This window comes from Vanessa atalanta, chromosome 23 (genome assembly GCF_905147765.1).
Source record: "Vanessa atalanta chromosome 23, ilVanAtal1.2, whole genome shotgun sequence".
NCBI lineage: Eukaryota > Metazoa > Arthropoda > Insecta > Lepidoptera > Nymphalidae > Vanessa > Vanessa atalanta.
This window is the reverse complement of record NC_061893.1, coordinates 8,713,688-8,741,430: the sequence shown is the minus strand read 5'-3', so window position 1 is coordinate 8,741,430 and position 27,743 is coordinate 8,713,688. Positions and strand designations below refer to the sequence as shown.

At 34.3% G+C, this 27,743-nt stretch overlaps 1 protein-coding gene across 3 annotated transcripts; it reads right to left on the bottom strand.

Moving 5' to 3' along the window:
• LOC125073074 (golgin subfamily A member 1-like) lies at positions 1 to 27,743 on the bottom strand. Of its 3 annotated transcripts, XM_047683761.1 has the most exons (12): positions 27,633 to 27,743; positions 26,257 to 26,379; positions 25,330 to 25,429; positions 23,393 to 23,490; positions 23,171 to 23,310; positions 22,330 to 22,504; positions 20,417 to 20,599; positions 18,158 to 18,308; positions 16,569 to 16,740; positions 1,599 to 1,731; positions 1,013 to 1,143; positions 1 to 237 (listed from the first exon to the last, which is right to left on the bottom strand). In XM_047683761.1, exons 1-12 carry the CDS (start codon positions 27,717 to 27,719, stop codon positions 42 to 44), a joined length of 1,689 nt encoding a protein of 562 aa, XP_047539717.1. In that variant the 5' UTR covers positions 27,720 to 27,743; the 3' UTR covers positions 1 to 41. The 3 variants fall into 3 exon arrangements, with proteins under 3 accessions (XP_047539717.1, XP_047539719.1, XP_047539718.1); XM_047683762.1 differs by lacking the exon at positions 1,013 to 1,143 and having other exon boundaries at positions 144 to 237; XM_047683763.1 differs by lacking the exons at positions 25,330 to 25,429; positions 26,257 to 26,379; positions 27,633 to 27,743 and adding an exon at positions 24,333 to 24,532.

Here is a 27,743-nt window from a genome sequence, read left to right as displayed (position 1 = left end):
AACTATATTGTAAAATAAATTTAAAGTAGCAAATGTTGTGTCTAATATTGCATATATCGCCTTGCAAGTATAAGTCTGCTCCTTGGAACTCTGCATTCATTGAGGGGGTGTATTCGATCACTTCTCTCGAAGGCTGGGTCATCGGATAAATCCGTTAAAGCTGAGATTACTTGAAGTTTATCAAAAGGTATCTCTGGCGTGTCGCTAACTCGAGAGAGCCAGCGAGCTTCTACACAACTGAAAGATATAAGTATATCTAAATTCACTTCGTGGATTGATTTAACACTGACATTTTGACATCAACACACATATAACTCTTAATACAGAGTAATTAGCAAGTGCGATTTGGACTCGCGCACTCAGGTTTCCGTACAACCAGACAAATAGACAAACAGAAACTGATGTTAAAACCAATTTACGGTTTTCGGACTATTTGCTATACTTATGCTACAAGATGTTCCTTCTTGCCAAATTTAATTATTGTATGTCGAATATGTATGTCGAATGGTTACGGGAAGTACTCTATAGGTTTTGAGTACTCTATACTCTTTAAGGGATAGACGTCACCATTCGGTATTAATTTCAACTTTATATCTATTCGTGTTCTTGACGAACAGGATTTTGAAGAACAGACAGCGAAATGATCTTATAAGGGTGTCTTTTTTTCTTTTAGAGTTACGGAACCCTTGAAATGAATGTAGGTATAATGATCACAATCAAATAAGAGAAGGTAGGACAACATCTGTCGGGTTTAGCTTGTAGACAAAGTGTGAGTGGAAAGAACATATGAATATAAGCAAATGAACGCGAGCTATAATCCGAGGAAGCATGATTTGATTTTGACGTAATTAGTTCGTGTTTCTGCCATATATAATATCAACCTATAAATTAAGCATCGTGCTGAAAAAAACTCTTAATTTTTCCCAGCAGTAGAACATTGACGGATAGTTGTCATATGATCAAGGGACTTGAAGTAATATACGCCAAAATTAAAAGCTATTATATAACTTACGATGGACAAGGATCAGCAGGGACCAGAAAACTGATAGGGGTGGCGGTCCAGTAATCTAAAGGTTCAGGGTGAACAGTGTACTTCTTAAGTCGTGAACTAGTCTTATCGCCTTTTTTCTGAACGAAGCGTTCCTGTATTTTGAATGTTAGGATAAGTTGAATTAGTAACTAAAAGTAGAAAGATGATAGAAGGCAATTCATGAGCTGATATAGGTTATATAATTTCTTCAAGAGAATAGCAATCGTGGAGTCTATTCCAACCACCATGACTGTTAATAAAAAGGACTGACATTGCGTTGGTGTGATATCTTTGGTCAAGCTGCTAAATTATCAATGATATTCGCTATGGATTTATAATAATATGCAATTTTAAAATACACCAAAATTTTACCGGAATTTTGGACCTAAAATTAAAGTCCAAATAAGTAGTTTAGTAAGAGTGTAGATAATTATGAAATAACTGTTTGAAGCATATTAAGCTATTAACAAAGAGCATGCAATATGTTAATCCAATGTTTGTTTATGCCTACTTCTCGGATTGGAATAATATATAAATTAAATCATGTATTAATATAATAATAACTAACGTAATAATATGCGATTTGAACCATCTCCTTAATTTTGTCGGTTATTAGTCTGAAGGTTAGGTCGAGGTGATGAAGCGATGGTATCTTTTCTCCGAGGAGATTCTTGTACGGTTCCATTGAACAGTCTAACACCCTGAAAGATTAATTAATATTGAGTTTAATACAAAGTTTTATGCTTAAGGGATTGACTCTACAAAAAGTTACATTACATTGAATGTAATTTTATTAATTTAATGAACGGTTTTGTTATAATTATTTCTTCAATGTTATTTGAAATATTTTTTATTGACTATACGTAGAACAGAAGTACGTAATCACAAATGATACATCCGAAGAGATCAGGACAAAACCAAAAAGCCTTATGTACTTCTACTTTCTGACTTTGGTTCTTCTAATAACAATTTCTTGATAGAAAAAGGTCGATAAATATCATTTACTAACTTATAAACTCGTATTCACTCAATACTTTAGTATGAGTAGCTTCAGCAGGCGATTCATTTAGACATTTTTGATTAACAACGTTTTTCATTCAAAACAGAAGCGTAATGCTTCTTACTTTTTGATTGTCAAACCAAACACAACCACCGGTTCAGAAAAGAAAATACTCTAAGAACCGGCTAAAGAAACGCTGCGGGCCTTTTTTTTACAAATATTTATTACAAAAAAAGCAGGCAAACAAGAGGCGTTTGTTTCATTCCCAAGGTGTACTATGAACCATGAGCTTACTAATTTTATGAATTACCTATCGCACTCAAGCGTTCCTTAACAACTTTTTTTTAATATGGCAATATAGGTATTTTGAACGCATCCTGGGATCCTATTGTAGAACCGTATACATTGCTCCACAAAAGCCAGCTATGATTCAGGACTTGGAAACCAACAATGGCTTATTTGGCAGAAACCGGTCGCCAGTATTATTATGATATTATTTAAACAATGAAATGTACAAATTTTTTCTTTGAGGTTTAAATAAGGAATATACTATTAAATTATATTTTATTTGTATTATCTAGAAAAAAAGTTGATTTGATTTATCCTTTTTAAGCGACCTTCAATCGACCTTATATAGATCTAAAGACCAACTAGTAGTTAATTCTTATTAATTGCGTGGACAGTGATAGAATAATAAATACGAAATATACTTAATTCAAGTAGGCTTTTACAAGACATTTTGATTCGTAAGTTTACAAGATGTATCTATACTAATATCATAAAGATGTTAAATTTGTTTATATGTATGTATATTTATATCATATAATTTTCTTTATTAATAAGTGGAACCCGTGCGATACAAGCAGGTCACTTGTTAAATATAAACCGGCTCCTAATGCAGGTTTTACCGCGAATAACCGCCAAAAGACTAAATACTCTATTTCACCTTTTAAATTGTATAGGTAGTGTTAGTGACACTAACTTTACCTGGTGGTAGGGTTTGGTGCATGCCCGGGCATCAGATACTCTACCGCCAAACAACAGTACTCAGTATTGTTGTGTTCCGGTTTGAAGGGTGAGTGAGACAGGGACATAACATCTTAGTTCCCAAGGTTGGTGGCGCATTGGCAATGTAAGGAACGGTTAATATTTCTTATGGCGCCATTGTCTATGGGCGGTGGTGACAACTCAAAATCAGGTGGCCTATTTGCTCGTCCGCCAACCTTTGGCCTCAAAAAAAAAAACAAAATAAAATAAAATAACTTAATCCTGTATGATAATAAACCAAAAGCTGCGCACTTTTTCATCGTCTATATAATTTTTAATCGCGCAATAAGCCTTATTTATCAAAACTCAACTTTGTATACATATATTAAACTATATATATAAATCGTTTGCTCGTGTTAATATCTCTTATTACCGTCATAGCTCGGTCTGAAGTTTGTATAGTAATAAATGCTATATATACAGTTTAAAATATATGCTTAAGTGTACAGGTGTGTAATTACTAGAAAGCGAAATTGATGGTACAGCTAAATTAATTGCAACGGAATTCGAATGTAGTTTGAATGCTAACATCACAAACATCAAGTCACATTAAGTCAGAAACACACTGGTACGTATATCTGAGTCCTGTCCGATTTCGGTCACGATATTTCGGACTAATATCGGTAGGCAACAGCCCAATAAATATTAAAGTGTTCAAGGAGATAATATTTTTTTAGATAATAATTTTTGACGCCCTCCGTGGTCGAGTGTTGTGTACACCGGTTTTCATGGAAACGCCACTCCGAGGTCCCGGGTTAGATTTCCGGCCGAGTCGATGTAGAAAAAGTTCATTAGTTTTCTATGTTGACTTGGGTCTGGGTGTTTGTGGTACCGTCGTTACTTCTGATTTTCCATGGCATAAGTGCTTTAGCTACTTACATTGGGATCAGAGTAATGAATGTGATGTTGTCCAATATTTATAATTTATTTTATTATAATACGACATCGCAAACCTAGGTCCATTCTCTGATCAGTTGATTACTTTTTTAAAATGGAAATTCGGTATTTAATTGGAGGTCTGTGTACTGCAGAAGAAGGCTATTCGTGCAATTTATAACCTGGGCCCAAAAGATTCGTTAAGAGGTAAATTTAAAGAAATTAAAATAATGACTGTCGCTTCTCAATTTGTTTTTGATAATGTTATGTATTTACGCAAAAACATAAATGATTTTCCCAGAAATTGTGACGTACATTCTATTAACACTAGGAACAAGAATAAACTTGTTACTCTATGTACCCGATTACACAGGGTTAGTAACTCTTTTTTGGGGCAATGTATACGTTTTTACAACAGGATCCCAGAAAACGTTCAAAATTATTCAATTATAAAATTCGAAAGAGTCGTTAAAGAGCGTTTGTGTGCTAAAGGATATTACAACACTAATGACTTTTTAGTTGACTGCACACCTTGGGAATGAAATGATCGCCTCCAGGCTGTTTCAAATAACTAAAATTGTACATGGAAAAAGGTTAAAAAAATATATATATATATATCCCGCTGAGTTTCTTTCGCCGGTTCTTCTCAGGTTTGAGGTGCTAAATTCCGAATCGGTGGTAGATTTTTGACAATCAATAAGCAAGTATAAACACTTCTATATTGAATAAAGATTTTTGACTTTGACTTGACTTTGAGTCATCCATTCATACAGTCTCCAAACAGCAATACATAGTATGAATCTACAGGCACATGGAACGTAACGCCTTAGTTTCTAAGGTTGCTGGCAAATTGGCGATGTAAGGAATGATTAAATTTCAATGGGCGTTGGTGACTGCACAGCGTCAGGTGGCATATTTGGACGTTCGTCTACTTTATTAAAAAACGATAAAATCGGAACGATGGTTACATTAGTGCTGGAATAACGGCAACTTTTTAACGTGTAAAAGATTAATAATGAGGCATAGTTTTATTAACTTACAATAGAAAGGGTCTAACCAAAAAAAGTTTACCAGAAAATAGTTATTGTCACATCGAAACATGGGTGAGATTAGGTAGGATCTGATACAACATGGGTACAGCAGGTGTTGAATGCCTGACGGACCGACCGTCGGGGCATCATGGTAACTAAGTACAAGCGATTCTAGGACGACTCCTGAAGACACAGAGTTGATATCACCAGTTTTTTAGTGGGAATTCCTGTGCACTTAGCATAGGCGAGTTACACATATGGTTGATATGTGGAATACTGTTCTGAGAGAATAAAACTACGCAACCTTATCTGGAAACACGTTAATGCGTTGAGCCAGCGGGGAACAAGGAAATGGTACAGAAGTAAACTTAAGCCTTTTTATGACGACCTCCGTGGTCGAGTAGTGTGTACACCAGTTTTCATGGGTACGCCACTCCGAGGTCCCGGGTTCGATTCCCGGCCGAGTCGATGTAGAAAAAATTCATTAGTTTTCTATGTTGTCTTGGGTCTGGGTGTTTGTGGTACCGTCGTTACTTCTGATTTCCATAACACAAGTGCTTTAGCTACTTACATTGGGATCAGAGTAATGTATGTGATGTTGTCCAATATTTATTATTATTATTATTATTTAGTAAGAGTTGGCTTCTTCACATGATCAAATTCAGATAAGAAGATGAAAATAAGTGGCGAAATTGTTATGACAAGTCTCATATTGTACATACAATTTGTAATTTCAACAATCTGTCTAACATAGTTAATTAAATCTGTATCTATTTTTAAAGTAAACATAATTATACTTGGTGGTAGGGCTTTGTGCAAGCCCGTCTGGGTAGATACCACCCACTCATCAGATATTCTACCGCCAAATAACAGCACTCTGTATAGTTGTGTTCCGGTTAGAAGGGTGAGCGAGCCAGTGTAATCACAGGTACAAGGGACATAACATCTTAGTTCCCAAGGTTGGCGGCGCATAGGTGATGTAAGGAATGGTTAATATTTCTTACAGCGCCTTTGTCTATGGACGATGGTGACTTACCATCAGATGGCCCATTTGCTCGTCAATATTTTACATACATTTATTTTTTATTTCCGTTTAATTGTAAATTTAAATGTTAATTCTTTAAGAACCAGCGATAACGACGTAACAACCATTAATTTTAGCATACTTTATATTATAAAGGGATTACCACACTGGTGAGATGAGAGACAGACAATATCTATGTCGAAGTCCACGCGCACAGTTTGATGTGCATATTGCGTTAATCATATACCTTTAGGCGATGTTACTGATTCATTACCAAGACACGGTCTGTACTAATCCAATTTGATCGAAATTGCATCGATTGTCCTCAATACGCATACAAGTATAATTATATTCGTGTTTCCGATATCACCCGCGTTGATGCGCTATTAAGATTAGCTCTTTGTTAAACATATCATTGTTGGTTTATTGTTAATTATCCTTTATTATAAACGGAAATTAGGTTCTGAGATCTGAGATCTAGTTATAATTAGTGTTGGCTGAATTTTGTTATACCTTGATAAAAAAAAAAATTATCGGTGACAGATGTCAAAACTATAAATTCTTATTGATTAAAAAATTTTGTTGTATATCTTGTTACATTATTATCGAAGATATCTTAATAGCGTAAGCCGATGGGACGATAGCTGCACATTGTGCACAAGAAATAAGGATAAGCTTATAACGCCATGTTTCCGACTCCGCAAAGTTAATAAATCCTTCTTGGGGCAAGGTATCCGTTTCTATAATAAAATTCCGCAGACATTTTTAACTTTGCCGTCTCATCAATTCGAATCATTTTTTAAAAATACATCGGTAAAGAAGGCATATTTTTCGATACAGGATTATACAGATGATAAAAAAGCATGGAGTAATACTCGTTGACTTCCAGGCAGGATATATTACATACATATATAATTGTATCTAACTAACATGACTGTATTTTTAGATGTTGAAAAAGAGTAACTACTGAGTTTCTTACCGGTTCCTCTCGGTCTACATTCCGAACCGGTGCTTCACTTAATATATGTAGTTTGTTAAATGACGAATCAAAAGTGCTTGTAAAAGCCTACTTGAATAAAGTATATTTTGATTTGATTTGACATAAAAAAATCGTTTATGGTATTATTTTGATGGCTGGAGCCTTAGATGTGCAAATTAAAGAGGATTCTTGATTTCAATTTAGTACATTGTTATGATTTAACAAAGAATTAATTAAGAGAGCGGCGCCTATGGCTGTATAAAAAAAAAACGAATGTACAACGTGCGAACAGACGTCGTCAGTTTAGAATGAAATTAAATCAAAACAAAACCGGTCATAGATTCGAAATTTGTTAAAATCTGTTGAATAAACGCGAAGTTTCGCGTGCGGCCCACTATCTTTCCCTTTACGTAATAAATAAAGGAAAAGAGTTGTATTGGCCCAGTGGCTAGAACACGTGCATCTTAACGAAAATTTCGGGTTCAAACCCAGGCAAGCCACTGAACTTTCATGTGCATAATTGGTGTTTATAATTCATCTCGTGCTCGGCGGTGAAGAAAAACATCGTGAGGAAACCTGCATGTGTCTAATTTCAACGAAATTCTACCCCATGCGTATTCCACCAACCCGTATTGGAGCAGCGTGGTGGAATATGCTCCATACCTTCTCCTCGAAGGGAGAGGAGGCCTTAGCCCAGCAATGGGAAATTTACAGGCTGTTAATGCTATACTGTAATTTATTATGAATGTCAATGTCGCATGTCACACTTTGACAATTTTCATGTTACTTATTTACAAATATTATGGTCGATGTCAATAATATTTGCGTATCAATCGCTCACAACATTTTAATTTTAGGAATTTAATTCTATGTAATCTACACGCGAGTGGAACCACGGACGGAAGCCTAGTAATGACCAAATTTTTTTTTTATGATTCGGTCCTCAGAGGTGCAAATAGGTCACTTGATGGTACGTGGTCAGCTACCTCCCATTGTTAATGGCGTTGTAAGAAATATTAACCATTCCTTACATCAACAATGCTCCACCAACCTCGGGAACTAAGATGTTATGTCCCTTGTGCTTGTAACCCACAACAAGTGTCTTAATGTAACGTATTTTAAACATCACTCTTTTTTATGATATTTGTAAGCGGACGAGCAAATGAGCCACCTGATAGTAAGTGGTCACTACTGCCCATAGACAATGGCGCTGTAAGAAATAATAAATTAACCTTTTATTTCATCGTCAATGGGCCACCAACCTTGGCAACTAAGATGTTACGTCCCTTGTTCCTGATACATTGGCTCACTCACCCTTCAAACCGGAACACAACAATACTGAGTAATGCTGTTTGGCGGTAGAATATCTGATGAGTGGGTGGTACCTACACAGACGGGCTTGCACAAAGCCCTACCACCAAGTAAAATTAATTAAAATGTGACGATGCAAATAAGTTGACGTCAAAAGAAGTAATGAAATCTTCGTTAACCTCTAACGCATAACGATAGAAAAATAATTACACAATGCCTTCTAAATCTCTACTAATATTTTAAATGCGGAAGTAACTCTGTCTGTTATCTCTTCACGATTAAACCGCAAAATAGATTTAGATGGAATTTCGTATGGAGATAGTTTGAGTTCCGGGGAAGGATATAGGCTAATAATTTTAATTCAACCCTCAGGGTACAATGGGGGGTTGACGGTTTGTGTGCTATATGTAAAGTTTTATAAACTGCTCAACCGATCAACATGAAATTTTGTATGCACGTTATAGAAAAGGACAGTAACACCTGTCTCTCTCGCACACGCGGGTGTAAATAGTAGTTTACATTTCCTAAAATATTTCCATATTAATGTACAGTTTAATTATTTCACTCAAAGAAGCTGAGTTGGCGGTTCAACGAGGATATGCTGCTGGCATTCCTGCCACCTTTCCAAGCGTTCATGATTTGTAATGCAATTATACCGTAGTTTTGTTTAATTAAAGAAACAAAAATGTATCTGAGTAGTCCCAGTGGTTAGTGCATCTTAGCCTATTATTGCGGGTTCAAATTCAGGCAAGCACCACTGATTTTAATGTGCTTAATTTGTGTTTATAATTCATCTCGTGCTCAGCGGTGAAGGAAGCATCATGAGTAAACCTGTGTCGCTTTCCCAAAAATAAACCCTTCTCAGCCTTATCACCAGAATATATTTATGTCTCAGGACAAACAGACGAAGAAAAAAAAATTGATTCTTTTATCTGATTGGGTGTAGAAAAACAACTCACTAAGGTCTCAATCCAAACAGAACAGTAAAGGAACATATAGAGTATCAATCTATATATAAAAATGATTAATCCTTTTTTTTTTTAATATGCAGGCAGACTGGCAAGTCGGTCACCTGATGATAGTCACCTCTACATAAAAGACTTGGCATCGTAACCTTTTTTCACCATTCCTTTCATCGCAAATGTGGATGTAATGTCCCTTGTACCTGTAGTTACGCTTATTAACTCTTCAAATCGGAACACAAAAGAACTCAGTATTGCCGTTTGGTGACGTACGTGACGAGTACGAGGTACTGAGACGGGCTCACACAAAGCCCTACCACCAAGTATAATGTATGAAAACTTAAAATAAGATTTTACTCAACAAAAATCCGTAATTAATTTTCCCGGCCACAACATTATCCGTGAGTGGCTGAAACTAGTTTTAAAATTGATCGGGCGCGTGCCCCGCAATACGAGTCCCTACTTACGGAACCAATCAATTATATATAAACTTCGCCTCGGCTAGGATTAAAGGTAAGAAATACTTTCAGTTTTAGTTAGCATTATTTTCCTTGCAAAATACATATTTTTTATAATTTTTACACCTGCCCTTGTGGTTAATGGCTCTTATGAGACGGTATGAGCGTTTAGAACACCTGATTCTTAATCGAGAATCTCGAGGTTCAACTTCGAGTAAGTACTACTGAATATTATATATAACAAATTTGGCTTGAAGCTTATCGACAATGAACCATGTCGATATAGTTTCGCCTTTTCATAATTTGAAATCAAATGGAAAAAAAATATACGCTACTACTCGATGAAAGGCTATAGATTATGAGCCTTGAGTTTCATTCAATCAGAAATTTAATTGTATTTATTTTTTAAATTACGAACCGGTGATTGCTTTACAATTAGACCCATAACATGACGATTTGAAATCACTTAAAGAGCCAACTTGAACACTATTTGGATTTGTATTTGTCTGTTAAGTTAACCGTTTACATGTGTGCGTGAGGCTGCGACCCGCCGGTGCAACGTTTCTGTTAAACCACTGTATAACTAGTCTCGTGGTTTAATTGATAGTCCTACTCCTTAACACATATAACAGGATTAATGAAGTCTAATATGGCATAAAATAAGTTTATTGAAAAATAAATTAAACCTAATCGAGGAATGTAACACAACTTCGAAACTAGTTTTAAAATTAATGGGGCAGTATGTCTCACAATACGATACACTCAGACCAATCAATTACGTACACTATACGTTCGGGGAGAAATGTTTTAAAATATATTGTTGAGAAATTGTTTTCAAAGAATTTACAGGAAGTTTCTCAGCTGACGTCTCAACGTTGAGCGGTATTTATTACAATTTTAACATTTATAGCCGATATGCTTGACTGGATTAAACACGTGGATCTTTAAAGGTCATGGGAACAGATCTGAGTGAGTGCATAATTGTTTTGTTGTATTTTATCTCGTGATCGGTTTCAGCGTATTATGAATATTCAGGTGCACCTACTGACTACTACGCAACGACGCTTTAAGCAGTAGACTGGCGATAAAACAAAGAAGCTGCGACTTTGTAATCATGTATAGAATTCTAAATGATATATCTTGTTTATTAATAATTCTTTTTTTAAACACTCTGTATCTCGGTAAAGGTAATAATCTATGCGGTTTTTAATTATCGAATACTTAATATCTTATTACATAAAATATAATTTTTTGGAATGTCCGACCATTGTGGCTGTAATAATGTAGCATATGATCACATCAACACGTCGGCATTAATTAATACTCTCTACCCACAAGTGTCGGTCGTCACCGGTGAGTGACGTCATTGACGCCGCACGATCGTCGGTAATGATTGATTATACGTTTAATGAGATTGTGTAATTTTGACAGATTCGTATGTTAATTAATATATTCAAAGATATACATGTTATTTGCATTACATTATGGATAAAAAGGTATTATATGGTAAAGTTAATATGAAGTGTTTGATGAAATGCTGTACCAGTGTAAGCTCCCGTCAAGTTATAAAGAGTTCTTTACCTCAGACGTCATCATCAGCATAATCAGCCTTTATTAGTCTACTGTTGAACATAAGCCTATACCCCAAGGCGCACCACTGAGCCCGATCTTCGGCCCTTCTCATCCACTATACACATATAGCGTGTATATACCTCAGACGTATATGTCGGAGAAGTAGTCGGGTTTACAGCTTCCATCGCAGTGAAACGCAATCAATATAAATAATCTTTATTAGTTCTGTTAACAATTTATTGTCTTTTTTTAAAAAATGTCAATGCAATATGGCGTTGCTATAACAATGCCCGTTTCTAACGCGTCCTTTTCGAATGAATCAAACGGATATTCACAACTACAACTTTTTATTATAAATTAATGCAATTACTGTAAATTCATTCTTAAAATATAGTTTAATATTAAAGATGAATATCTATTTGGTTCTTATTATTAAATATAGCTCTTAATTAATTACAATTGAATTACTTAAAAAATAATATAATATTTTTAATACATAGTCCGTTATGACACATTACAGGTGGCGCTACAAGACGGATCCAAATTAAGTTTTACTTATTAAATAATAGTGTTTTACAAATTTACATAATAAAATATAAACATTAAAATGATAATTGACAATATACTTATAATTATTATTTTATGTTATTAATATTTTAAACCATTGCCGATAAATGGCGACTTGCGCCCATACGGCCATACTGACTCCAGCGCGTCCCCTGCGCTGTTACATGTTATAATTTCATACAAGGCATCGACCATGCTGGGATCTAGCCAACACACAAGGCATCACCCATGCTGGGATCTAGCCAACACACAAGGCATCACCCATGCTGGGATCTAGCCAACACACAAGGCATCACCCATGCTGGGATCTAGCCAACATACAAGGCATCACCCATGCTGGGATCTAGCCAACATACAAGGCATCACCCATGCTGGGATCTAGCCAACACATAAGGCATCACCCATCCTGGGATCTAGCCAACACATAAGGCATCACCCATCCTGGGATCTAGCCAAAACATAAGGCATCACCCATCCTGGGATCTAGCCAACACATAAGGCATCACCCATCCAGGGATCTAGCCAACAAGACCAGGTTTAAGGATACGCATGGTGGCCAACCAGCGTTTTAGGAAGGGATATAGGATAGGATAGGTTAGGAAAAATAAATTTACACATACACGCACATATTAATTATATCATTAAATAAATCATATCAACAAAAAATGATGTTAATTACGCCATAAAATAAAACATATCAACAAAAAAAATATATATGTTAATTACAACATAAAATAAATCATATCAACAGAATGTATCATACAGTATCAACATTGACCGGAGCGGAAATAGAAGCACCGTCACGTTAATCAGTCTCATTTGATTCCTCCGCCCATACGGTAAATTCGTCCGAGTTGACAGAATCATTAAAAGGGTCTGATTGAGCTGTAGGGGCAGGCCGTAAGGCATTATGACTTACAATTTTTTCTGAACACCCACGAAGTTAACATGTTTAAGTCTGTATCGATCATTTGCCAATATATCTAAAATTTTCATCGGGCCTTCAAATTTAGGGCCTAATTTAGTGGTGTGTCGTTCATGGCGCTGCATCAAGACGAAATCACCGACTTTACCTCTACCAAAGCGCATTTTATCATTAAGGGACCGCTCGTCCATCCGTTTTTAAGCATTTGATCTAATGTCCTCTAAGTTGTCTGTCAGTATGTCATCGTCAATTTGTAGCATTTTGATGGCAGGTGGGAAACATCTTTTACCTAATAATTATTCCATTGGATTTATTCCTGTACTTTTTATACTGTACAGTTAATAGCTAGTTGTAATTTTTGTAAAGCGGTGTGCCATGGCCTATTAGTCTCTAACGGACATATTATCTTTTAAGACTTTCATTAATCGTTCAACTCGCCCGTTGGCCCTACTAGCTCCCTTACCTATTACATAGTATTGAATCTCATATTGTTAGCAAAAATTTTTAAGCTCTGTAGATGTCATGCTTTTATCCTGATCGGCAATTAATAATAAATAAAAATTAAGTAATAAATTTTGAAAACATTTGATAGCAGTTTCGCTTGTACGATCATTGGTATAAAGCATATGGACATACTTAGTGAAACCATCAATAAATACAAAAGCATATTCAGGTTCGTTGCATTTCCCGTTCATTCATCCGGTTATATCAGCATGAACTGTATGGAAGGGCACAGCTATTTTATCAATTGGATGAAAAGTAACCTGTCTAGCGCCCGATATCTCCTTTCTTACTCTACACATAATACAGTTTTCTACAAACTTTCTAACTAATCTAGTCATATTAGGGAACTAATATTCCTCTCGCAATTTTTCAAGGATATTTTCTCAACTAAAGTGTTGAAGATTATCATGATAATAGGATATAAGATTTTCACCAGTAATTACGTGGAACTATAATTCATTTATGTGTTTTATTATTTATCTGTACTTTACGTCTCAGTAATTTATCCTGAAGTATAACGTGAGTATCTGCTCTATTTTTGGGAATCGAATCACTATTCAATTGTTCTACAATATTAGCTAGGGTTGAATCGCGTTTTTGTTCGAGGAGTTACGTTCGTCACTTTGACGCCGGAAACAATTTTTCTCTGAATGTCCTGTACGATGACAATAACTACACTCAATAATCTTAACATTACTATAACTACCACTGGTACCGGGATTGTTATTTGATTGCAATAAAAGAGAGTTATGCTTAGAGAGATTTTTATCTCTACAATCTCCTGACAAATGACCAGGCTTATTGCAATTGAAACATATAATTTGATCCTTTGAAGGTCCTGTAACACGTACTTTTTTTAGAATCGTTATATTTACTCTCTCTATTTTCGATTTTACGTTTCCGGAATGTTTTTAAAATCGATACTAATTTGGGGAGCGATTCGGGTGTATTTCTCAACAACTCCGACCGAATAAACTCAGGATAAATACCTGTGATCAGTGCATCTACCACCTCGGCAGCGGAAGCTTCTGGTCTAACTCTCTTGAAAAGCGTCCAGGCCGTCGTAGCATATTCAGCGTAGCTGCTCGCCTGGTCCGAAGTGTAGATGCGCCATTTTTGCACATCATCCGCGTACCGGAACTCTTCACCAAACGTATGGATCAGCTCCTGCTTCACTTGCTCCCACGTCGTTGAGTGCAACGACCAGGTGTCGGCCCATATCTTGGCTCGTCCTCTCAATTGCAGAATGGCCTTCATTCGAGCTTCGTGTGGCGAAATATTCAATTTTATAATGGTTTGATCAACATTAGCGCACCAGTCCCTGATGTCATGTGATCTCTCATCAGGGTTGAACGGCGAAAGATAAAAGTCATGGTGTCGCCGCATAGTTACGATCTCCTCAGTTAATGTTGCTCTTGCAGCGCTTGTCGCAGCTGTCCTCGTAATAGATGTTAGAAGACCCATAACTTGTTCCATAGTGAATATTGACTCATCCGGAGGTCTTGAAGAGTCTCAGGGCTGTGATCCCACCGCTGCTGTCGGAGAAGTAGTCGGGTTTACAGCTTCCATCGCAGTGAAACGCAATCAATATAAATAATCTTTATTAGTTCTGTTAACAATTTATTGTCTTTTTTTAAAAAATGTCAATGCAATATGGCGTTGCTATAACAATGCCCGTTTCTAACGCGTCCTTTTCGAATGAATCAAACGGATATTCACAACTACAACTTTTTATTATAAATTAATGCAATTACTGTAAATTCATTCTTAAAATATAGTTTAATATTAAAGATGAATATCTATTTGGTTCTTATTATTAAATATAGCTCTTAATTAATTACAATTGAATTACTTAAAAAATAATATAATATTTTTAATACATAGTCCGTTATGACACATTACAGGTGGCGCTACAAGACGGATCCAAATTAAGTTTTACTTATTAAATAATAGTGTTTTACAAATTTACATAATAAAATATAAACATTAAAATGATAATTGACAATATACTTATAATTATTATTTTATGTTATTAATATTTTAAACCATTGCCGATAAATGGCGACTTGCGCCCATATATACCATCAGTTTTTACTCTGTGTCATATCCTACAGCTTGAAATAAAACTAGTTTTTAACGTTAGTGTTCGTGGTCACGGGCAGACTGCAAAGTGCTCGAAACGTCGGGATGTTAAAATAATTAATATACGCGATTAAATCCATGGAAAATGGAAAATGGTTAAAAAAAAATAAAAAAAATATATCCCGCTGAGTTTCTTTCGCCGGTTCTTCTCAGGTCCGAGGTGCTAAATTCCGAACCGGTGGTAGATTTTTGACAATCAATAAGCAAGCGCAAACACTTCTATATTGAATAAAGATTTTTGACTTTGACTTTGACTTTGAGGTATATATACGCTATATGTGTATAGTGGATGAGAAGGGCCGAAGATCGGGCTCAGTGGTGCGCCTTGGGGTATGGGCTTATGTTCAACAGTAGACTAATAAAGGCTGATTATGCTGATGATGACGTCTGAGGTAAAGAACTCTTTATAACTTGACGGGAGCTTACACTGGTATTTTTGTTCAGCCGATTTTAATTTAGACTATTGTCGTGACAAACGTGTCACTCTACAATATATTATTAAATAAACATATCATGCCTGATAAAATATAAAAAAATAATAATATGCAGTATATGGTGATTGAAATTTGATGTCTTTGAAGCTGACATTTAGCATATAAAGTGCAGATATTTGGTGGTAGAGCTCCGTGCAAGTCCGTCTGGCTAGGTACCACCCACTCATCAGATATTCTACCGCCAAACATGTTCATGAAAGATATAAATTGAGAGGCTGTTGTATTTGCGCAGAAATTTAGTTTTGGAGTTTACTCCACCACGCAATGCGGGTTGGTGCAAACACGTGGCGGATTTTTTCGACTACGTGCATTTTTTCTCATAATTTTTTTTTCTTAGCAGATACGAATCATAAATAAAATTGGTGTCTGGTTTGGGTTTGAACTCAGAATCATCGGTTAAGTTTACGGCTCGCATCGACACACACATCTTTACTTCATACACACACAACATAACACATCAATGGAGTCTTTAAGATTTGCCAACCGTACCAAACATTTGGTCAAAAGGAATTCTACCAATGTGGCGTGAGGTGAAAACATATTTTAAAACGTAAACAAAAACTCATTATGCGATTATGATTGATGTAATTATGAAGCATTACTTTCTTTAAGTCTATTTTAAGTTAATACAATATTTTTTACTTACTTGAATATTTCATTGACTTTATCCATTGTGTCATTTATAAGTTCTACCTTTGACATCAACTGGTTCCTTTTATCTTCTGTGATAATCTTTTGTTCTTCTAATTTCTCTTTAAGATCTTCTAACTTCCTTTGTCTTTTTTCTTCCATCATCTCATTCCAATCTTTCCTGTCCACTGTATTTTATTTAAATTCATTTAATTTTTTTTAGAGGATAGTAGCACTGCCTCTTTATAAAATTACTAATATCCCTATTTAACTAAAAACAACTTAAAGCTTGTGGTAAAAATGGGGACGAAAATAGCCAAGGGGATCGAATCTGCGAATTTTCATATAGCTTGGCGGCCCTTCAACCATAGCGAGGATTTAAATTGCAGAGTAACGGAAAACCAGAAATTCCTCTAAAATGCCAATTAATATGGGATATGCCCTTAATTGATTCCTTAACTATTAATCTATGCTGTTACTATTTAATACTAATTTAAATAATAATAAACGCTTATTAGGATGTTATACTAAGTAATGTCCACTCTTTATTTTGGATGATGACATTTTTGAAAGAACATAAATTACCTATCACAGGCACCAGCCATTCATAAACAGATTGTATAACTTAGCATATAATTTGATATTTTTAAATGGATATTTTTTATATTTATTGCAAATTATAGTGTTTTTAATTTTCTAACTTGCTTTTAATTTCTTCAGTATAGTATTTTATATTTGTTATATCTTCGTTTAAATTATTAAAATATGATTTTAAATTTTATACAGGTCAATTTATTGGTAATTGTTGCTTACGCTTTTAAAGACGTATCGCTTCGAATGTTACATCAGTTTATGATATATCAATTTTAAATGTTTAGTGATACGTGTATTGTGTAACTACTTCAATAAATAAAATTGTTATTATAATAACATAAAGGTGATAAGGAAACTTAAAGAGAGGAAGTAAAAGAGATCTAATAGCTATTACGCGCAAAGATCGATATCGCTCATCCAGCTCATAAGGCGTTATGGTCTCTGTGAAATGTTCACATCGTGAAATTTATGTTACGTCTCTTATAAAAATACCACATATTGAAAATTCTATCGTGACTATCGAGCGATTCGACCACCACGTGGCAATGAAGGAAACCGATATCGCGTCCAGAGTCTACGTATATTTTTATAGAATAGCGATCCGCCCAGGCAATACTCAGGTTTACTTTAATAATAAATAAATAAATATTGGCAACATCACATACATTATTCTGATCCCAATGTAAGTAGCTAAAGCACTTGTGTTATGGAAAATCAGAAGTAACGACGGTACCACAAACACCCAGACCCAAGACAATATAGAAAACTAACGAACTTTTTCTACATCGACTCGGCCGGGAATCGAACCCGAGACTTCGGAGTGGCGTACCCATGAAAACCGGTGAACACTACAAGACTACGGAGGTCGTCGAAAGAAATAAAATGACGTAAATATAGTGATGTATACATACAAACAAACAAAATTTATCTCTTTAGAATATATGTATATATAGATACTAAATTAACGAATAATTAAATCATTATGTTTTACATGTAAATGGAATACATTACCAATATTTCGTTGTATCTCTTTAAGGTTCCGTCTTAGTACTTCGTTTTCGGCGCAAAATTCATTTAGAAGTTTGTAAATGGAAAAATTTTCGTCATCAATTCGTTGGAATGTTTCAATTATTCGTTCAGCGTTGTATTCGTTTGTATAGTCCTTGAATATTGAGCATTTATTAATCACATTTATAGTTTAGCTGAAGTTAGTAGTGATCTTCGAGACTGAAGGTAATATATACATAACATAATATGATAGTCCTGAAATACATTTTCTTCACAAAAATAAAAAAAGATCCGTGTACTTTATGTACGTGCGTGAGAAGTTCTACTTCTTCGACGTAATTAAAAATAGTTTTTGGTGTAGTTATTAATATTAAAATAATTTTATTGTTATTATGATAAATGTAATTATTTCTTTTTCACGACTATTATAACACTGACAAATTTAAACATTCACAATTGAAATTTGTAATAAAATAAACATTGTAAAATAAGATAAAGTACGATGTTGTTTATTTCGAGTGACATGACACTAAATTGGTAGTTTAGCGAACAACTCCATCATATACCTGTGTGAGTGCATCATAAAATTCAATTACACTTACAAATAAAAAAGTGTACAAATATAATTGCCTGAGTTTAATAATAGATGGCGTTAGTAGTTTATTAAATTGCGCTTACATTTTGATTTATCAAATACCTTAAGTTTAACAACAAATTTGAATAATTATACATCTCAAGAATGTGTCTAGTACTTGCCCCACGCCCGGTGACGCTGTAAAGGTCAGTAGCTAACAGCAAAACGACACAGACACAAAATAAATAAATAAATACATCCCATCACAAAGTAATAGCTTAACCAGTGAATGTTATAGTTCTACAAAAGTGTATCTAAATGAGCATTTTACATCAAACGACTTTCGATGAGTTTAATAAAAGAATGAAAATAGCGATTCAGTTAATACATTCGATATTATTCATTTTTATTCATTTCATTCATTTTTATTCCAGCCATCAGTGGCATTCTGAAAGAACTCTTTCGTGAAATTGTTGAAAATTGACTTATGGTGTTACGCTTTGATGTGTCCTTTAAATGCTATAATTAATCATTATAATCAATGTCGCATATAACTTTCTAACACCACAAGATCGTATTAGTATTCGTAGAATGTTTCAAGTTTATTATCACAGACTAGACTTAATATTGACATCGATTTTTGATTAAATATCGTGTAATGATTCGTTTCATAGTCCGCAGTAAAGGCGGAACCTTGTAGACGTCGGAAGATTTAACAAATATATTGTCATCAACAAAGTGAAATAGTGGAATACGCTTCATACCTTACTAAGCTATCAAAATATATACCTAACTAACTAGATATATAAGTGTAGGTGGCATATTTAAAGCTATAACTAATGGCCTAAGAATATAAGTAACATATACATTTAAAATAAACATTACATTTAGTCATTTGGTCTATCTAGTCATTAGAGTCATTAGTCCTATTGTTGGGCTAAAGTCTCCTCTAATTTTGAGGGTAAGGTTTGGAACTTATTCCACCACGCTGTCTCAATGCGGGTTGGTTGATACACATGTGGAAGATTTTCATAGAGATTAGACACATGGATTCCGCATGATATTTTCATTTAACGCTGAGCACGAGATGAATTACAGTTCTAATAAAAAAAATATTATTATTCTATAAAGGAACTGTGAATCGATTGTGAGTTTAAATACGTGAATCTTATCATCAACTACACCATAACAACCATTGTAGTCAAACCTTATCATGCACTAAAAACGTCGTGAGGAAACCTGCATATATCGGAGTAGCGTTGAATAAGCTCAAAACCTTCTCAAAGGGACATATCGAAATTTTTTCATGGATATACTAGTTAGTTGTACTACCCAGATGACCTACTATGATCGTTATACAGTTCTTGAGTCCCACGTAGCATATTCGAAAAAGCATAAATTATATACACAATAAGCGAATTAACCGGAGCGTTAAAGTTATATTTTTTCTGCGGAAATTTTAACAAAATCCATATCACGAGTGTTTTATTTAAATCACGCTTTGTTCACGACCGTCCGTGGAATATTTATAAACCAAATATTTGTGATGGTTAGTGTCGACGCTACAAATTTGCATATTTTAATTGATATTCTAATAATTATTTTCTAATGTTTTTCATAGAATGGTCAAAATTGCCTCAATATGGACAATTCTCTATATTTGAAGAATATTATAAGATCACACTCACACGGATATCATCCAAAATTTTCGTATGATAATCAATTTCTTTCCGTATATCTTCTTCTTCTTTCTTCTTATTTGCCTCTTCTCTCTCTTCTTCCTTCTTATTTATTCTTATCACTCCCTTTTTTGCCAGAAAGTTGTAGAGTTTCATCTCATGGTCGAATGCTTTCTGTAGATCTCTCATTTCCTGGAATCATAGATTTAAGATTTTAATTTGCGCAAGTACCACAATTTGCGCCAAACAGCAATACTAATTGTTGTGTTCCTGTTTGAAGGGTTAATCCAATGTAACCACAGGTACAAAGGACATAACATCTTAGTTCCTAAGGTTGGTGCTGCATTGGCGACGCAAACTTTGTAAGCTTACCATCTGGTATACATTTTGATACATGTGCAACAAGTTGTGTATTTGTGTGTTTTTTAACAGATGAGAAGTCTCCCATATTATTGTACGTGTTTACACATTTATCTACTTATATCTTTTCAAGGCCTTTACATTTATGTACTTACCTTTTATACGATGTGTTTTTTTTTCTAATACCCATAATACGATTATAATATATAATCAATATACACAAAAATATCGGTAACTGTATATACATAGGTTCATATATGCTATAGGCCTCTATTAGTAAAGATAAACATCTTCAGGCCATAAGTATACTTCCAAAACCGTTTCAACACGATAAGGGTTTGCCGACCGTGGGGCATTAATTATATAACTTGTACTGTATATTTAGATATGTCTAATTCAATAGATCTTGTGACCCAGTTTAAAATACATTACTATGCATAAACAAATGGATGTGTCGAGGTACAAATTAATGGGGTTACGTTATCAGCGAAGTGTCATTAAAAGTAGGGCGATAAGGTGTGATCGATTCAGGAATTGGAGTGGAAGCTGTCATCGTGTAATAAAACTAACTCTTCCGTGTGGTTTCACATGCGTTTCAAATCAAATCAAATCGAAATATTCTTTATTCGAGTAGGCTTTTACAAGCACTTTTGAATCTTCATTAACCAACTATATTCAGTAAAGCTACCACCGGTTCGGAATGTAGATTTTACCGAGATGAACCGACAAGAAACTCAGTAGTTACTCTTTTTCAACATCCAAAAATAACATTCATGTTAGTTAAATATAATTATATACATATGTATGTAATATATTCTGCCTGGAAGTCAACAAGTATTAACTCCACGATTTTATTTATTTATTCAGAAAATTCAACATCGTTAAAAAACTAGGAAAATCCAATTAATTACATTTCTAATTATAGGGTACTAGTTGTATCTCGCGAATTTAATCATTTTAGGAGTTTGTTAGGTTTTACTTATAAAAGTGGTTAGATGTTTAGCCGTGGAAGAGTAACAGACATGCAGACAGTAATAGTTACTTTCGTATTTATAATATTAGTAAACAATAACAGTTTATTCAAAATTTAATTATAAAAATAGAACTTAGTTAAAAAAAACGAAGATAAACGCAATTTTAATTAATTAATTTGTAATATATAAGCTAATTTCAATAAATAATAATATCAATCGTCAAGACTGTAAGTGTGTAAAATCTTTTGAGTTTATATGTAAGTGGCTGGTGTACTAATTTTCCCCATAAAATACCAGCCTACCACCAAGTACCAACTTTCATGGTGATCATTATATATTTGCCGAACATATTTGTTTTTTGTACGCACAAGAAAAAGTCTCAGGTTACGAACAATATCACATATTAATAACATAAAGTAATTCCACTGGGCCTGTACGCGATAAACTCAAAAAATATCATTGATTATTAGAATGAATGATGAGGAAGGTATAAAGGTGTATAATTCAGTAAGAATCTGAAGATTTATAATTACATATAAATATGTGTTAATTAGTTTAGTCGATATTTGTATATATGTAAAAATTCACCTGAATTTGGACCATTTGATCAATTTTCCCCTTATCCTGAACGGACTTCAGCTTCGTGCACCATTCATCACGCTGGTCGTAAGCCAGGGTCGATGATTCGAAAAGATCCGTGAGAAACTTCTTGCCTTTGTTCAAAGAGTTCAGCATTTTTGTCCACGATTGATTGAAAATTGCTCTAAAAGTATTGAACTATGAATATAAGTTTATGGAATTTTTTTATATATATATATATATAAAAAATTGAAAACTGTAAGCCGCGTAAAAAAACCTTCGTTCCAAAATTATTATTAGTTACGTAAAAATATTTATACTGAGGTCCTAAATAAGTATATATAAATCAAAATTAATAATTGCTACTGGACAAATAACTGCGTGGAGTGGTGGCAAAAATGGTAGAAGTATATCCCCTATTTGCTACAGTCCCGATCATTTGGGCAAAACAATCAAGCCTTCCTGTCATCAGTGATGGCAACAAAACGTTGAAACATTATCTTAATTATACAAAGTAAGAGGTAGATTAAACGAAACTGGAATTACCCAATATTTCAAATGCGATAAATATTATACAAGTAACTCTGTCCGTTTGTCTGTCTGTTACGCTTTAACAGCCAAACCAATAAACCGATTTCGATGAAAGTTGGTATGAACCACAAGGACATAGGCTTTTTTATACTTAACACCTGCCGACCAACCCCTAAGAGGAAACCACGATGAAAGCCGCGGACGACAGCTAGTATGCCATATATATAATACAATTCGCAGTCAAGTAAGGCGCAGAATATTTGCCTGGAAGTGGACTCAAAAGTTATCAACTAACTTTACCTATATTGAGCATATATACCTATCATTGAGCATATGTTCAATTTCATCTCGTATTTTCTTATTCTCACATTGAACAACATTGAATCTCCGCGTCGCAGCTTCCAACTTGTTTTCTGCGGAAGTCAATCTGTTTTCGCTTAAGTTACGACGTTCTTCAATCTGTTAAAATTTGTAAGGAACCAAATCGATAATAGAAGACCAACTTCAAATGTTTTGATGATGAGTAAGGTTTTAATTATACCTGACCGTTATTGGAGCTGACAACGCCCTTCAGTTTGATCAATTGTTTGTTTTTACGTTGTAATAATCCGTCTATTTGATCCATAAGTGTTATACCCTCTGAAAACACATATATTTAAAAAATATGACACTAAATGGTGGATTCAGTGATAGCCTAATGGTTAGCTGAAATAAAAGGATTTCGATGAACCTTTACCTAGTTAGATAACTTATACTAAATACGTTTTATATAAAAACAATTCTTAAAAATTAACAAAACATTTGTATAAACAAAATATATCCAAAATATTTCAGAAGATATGGAAAGACTATTTAGTTGTGTGATGTCTGACCACTAACCACTTAGTTAAAGGACTTCGCAAATCCAAATCATTGGTCAAAATTTTTACAATATTAATAATATTCCTAATTTAAACATGAGAGAATCTAGTTATGTTGGGCAAAGTTACTGTCAACTAAGGAATCTCTGGGGACCAGATCTCCCTTGAGTTTTCAGTAAACTTGCTAATTCCTTCAAAATTAATATTCTATAATATTTAGGTTTAATCATTCATTACATGATTGGGATCCAATTCTGCTACATGTTTTCGTTTTAGAATATTTTTTTTATTTTTGTTTAATTGAATTTAATATTCAAATAAATTTTATTATTTTCAAAAAGTCTATTCCATTACTATTAAGTAAATAAATAAACATTTTTAATAGATTTATCTGTTCGAGATGTAACCTATAATTTAATCTTGTACAACGTCAATTCAAGTGTGTTATTGGAAGTTATTATTATTACTATTTAAAGATTGCTTAAAGTAATATCACTGTATGTATAATATTTAAAAAAAAAAATGCAGGTAGGCTAGCTATCACAGGGTCACTTGATAGAACGTGGTGACCATAATATTAACCATTCATTAGGAATTAAAATATTATATATACAGACTCACCTTATCCTTTAAACCAGAACGCAACAACACTAAGTAGTGCTATAATAAGCGATGAATACATATCACCTACCAGATGGGTTTGTACAAAGCCTAATCACTGATAACTTTCTTTTACAACTAATTCTCTATTAAATACATTAAAAAATAGTTCTTCATTTAAGCTTAACGTGAAATTAACAATCAAAACGACGATAACAAACTTAACAATAATCCGTTCATAATGGATCTGTTTGATAAATACCTAACGTGGATATGAGCATTGTTGACTTTAATTTATCATGATAGCCGTGACGCGTGGTTTCACCCCCGTTAAATTACAATTATACACGCCTGTTCGATACACAAGACCAATTGTCTCCAGTTAATTCAAAACAAATATATTGATTAAACTAGACCTCAGTCAGGTCAACCACGTCACACGATCACTAATAGACACACCTATTGTTATAGAATATAAATCATTCGGCAGCAGTTCTTGAGACTGGTCGACTAGAGGAACACCAGCTTTACGTGGTTTCCTAAGCACGGAAGTGAAGCAGATGAATCGATTGGTGCTTCGGAATGCTACTGAGATTTGAGATTCGGGGATTTGAAGCCGGATCTGCTTCTCTAAATCCTATACTCGATATAACAAACGACCAATTAAAATCGAAGAATAAAGTAACTACTCTTATGAAAATGACGGATAGGGATAAGGTAAGGTAAGTTGATAACACCATGGACATATGGACATATTATTGACAATGGCAGTGTAAGAAATATACCATCTCGATGAGCCAATGAGCCACCGATCCTGGAAATTAAGATGATGTCCCTTGCATAGCTGCAGGTAGATACACATACGTATCAAACCGGATCACAACGATACTAAGTATTGCTGTTTAGCGGTAGAATATATGATCAGTGAAAGGTAACCTACCCAGACAAGCTTGCAAAAACCCCTACTAGCAAGTTTAGTTCATAATTTACAAGTTAATTAATTAATAATTCTAGAAACCTATACACTCTTGCTTGGTCTGTGTCCGCAAAAAAAGGGCTCGTTCGAGATCGATTTTCATCTTCCTATCGTTCTTCTTATGTGCCCCAGATCGAGCAATCTGTAGATAAAAGTATATATTGTAAGGCTGTATTGAATACATAATGGGAGGCAGTTTGTTTAGGATTATTAAGTGAATGATATTAAGATTACCGAGCCTTTATAAACACACGCAATGTTTTTGTAGATTTTATTGTTATTTATATTTTCTTATAATCACCGATGTATTTCGTAACATTATCATACCGTTGGTTAGTTTGGATAAAATAAATGGTAAAATGTCTAAACCTGCTGTTGTCGCGTTTGTTAACTTTATTTGACGTTCCAACTACGAAGTAAAAAAATATATAACGTGTGATATTTTAAAACGTCCGCAATGGATCACATAATACGACAATATAAGGAGTATACAATACTATTCAGAAGAATCTTTCTCATATGAATACTAGAGCTGTTTTCAAAATCATCTCATGTTTTAACTTGAAGTTATTGCTTGTTGACTTCCAGGCACGAGACATAACATACATACATTGTATTTAACTTACATGGCCGTATTTTTTGGATGTTGAAAAAGAGTAACTATTGAGTTTCTTACCGGTTCTTCTCGGTAGAATCTACATTTTGAACCGGTGGTAGCTTTACTTGAAATAGTTTGATAAATGACGATTTAAAAGTGCTTGTAAAAGCCTATTTTAATAAAGTATATTTTGATTTGAATTGATTTGTCCTGCCTGACCTGCATGTCTTGAATGAAATTTTGCCGTTTGTGCAATTCACAATGGAGCAGCGAGTTGGAAGTTTCGGACTGACTCAAGAAGAGAGTGCCAACAGTAGGGTATTTTACTTTAAAATACTATATTGTATTGATAATTAAATGACCAATATTACCTTTAAATCCTTATGAAGATTCAGAAATTCCTTTTTGAGTGTCCTCAATAAATTGTCTTGTCTGCGGAACTTCGGATGCACACCCATAGTTCGATGGAGTCTATCCGTTTGTATCATACGAACCTGTGTAAATATATTATTACATCTTTTGTACAAATGGTAATGATGCAGTTTTTTGTGTGAAACTTAAATTGAAAGAGACGGAATTTCGATCTTAATGGGTTTTTGAAGGGAAAGTAACTAACTATGCAGGAGGATACATAGCCTGTGCAGTCCTAAGACCGGATATCGATCGCCTACGAAGAACGCGATATTCGTGCAAGAAAAAAAAAGTCATGAGGATAATAGCTATTAAGATCTGAAATGTTTTCGTTACATTTTTCTATCCATATTGAAGTCATACATACGCTGTATTTATTGTGTTCGATCCGATTGAAGTGTGCCCACGAAAGCGATAATCTTTCCGATAAAATCCTTTTAGCGAAGTGACTTCGGCTTAACCCGAAATAGCGAAATATTTGCGAAGATTTAGCTTCATACCGCGACTATTCGCAATATCGCGATGTATGCAGCGTATGCATTAAGATTTGTAGGCAATTGTCGATTGCCGCATCGACTAAAGGCTTCCGGGCCAAAAATTAAAGAATAATGTACTAAAATTCATAGTTAACGAAATTATTGATCGTACATATATCTCCTACTTGAATCAGGTTACGCCATATCTTTAAAATAAAAGCTTTTATATTTATAAATTTGAATGGTGGGCCCAGTACTATTTTCTCAAAGCCATCAATTGATAAATTTAAGCACGCAAACATAATTACTAAACTATACATGGTGTTCGAGAATGTGGGCGAGGGCGTAAGTATATTCTAAAAATTGTGTTCCTTAAGATGAATTTTAAAAGAGGTTTTATCAAAAAGGATATATGTATGTATATATCCCCCCCCCAAAGGTTCTTATTAGTTTTCACGTAAAAACTGTGGATAAATAATATGCTTGTATATAGATTCACTGCCTGACTCGCCTTTCAAACCGGAATATGTTGATACCAAGTATTTTTGTTTAGCGGTGCAATGTCTATTGAGTGGGAGATACTTAACCAGGTGGGTTAAGATAAAGCTCTAATTCTAAGTATTAAGCTTCCGTGCCTCGAAAGCGCATAAAACTGAAGCCTGGAATATTTTAGATCAGATTTGCCGTCTCTTCGGATTATGAAAGTGAGGGAATAAAGAAAAGAGGATACACTGTATTATATTCTGCACAGTTGTTCCTTTCTTGAGAATAAATTGTCTTCAATTCTTGGCCTTGTCTAAAATCGGTTAAGGGGACATCATCATCGTCATTATTATTATTGTACGTACAATAATAAATACCTGTCTCTGTAATCTAAAACGTTCGTCTTCCATTTTCTTGGCTACGTCCAAATCGTTTGATTGCTGTTCCGTGTTCAGAGATTCCATTGTAGATGTGATGTGTAAAATTGG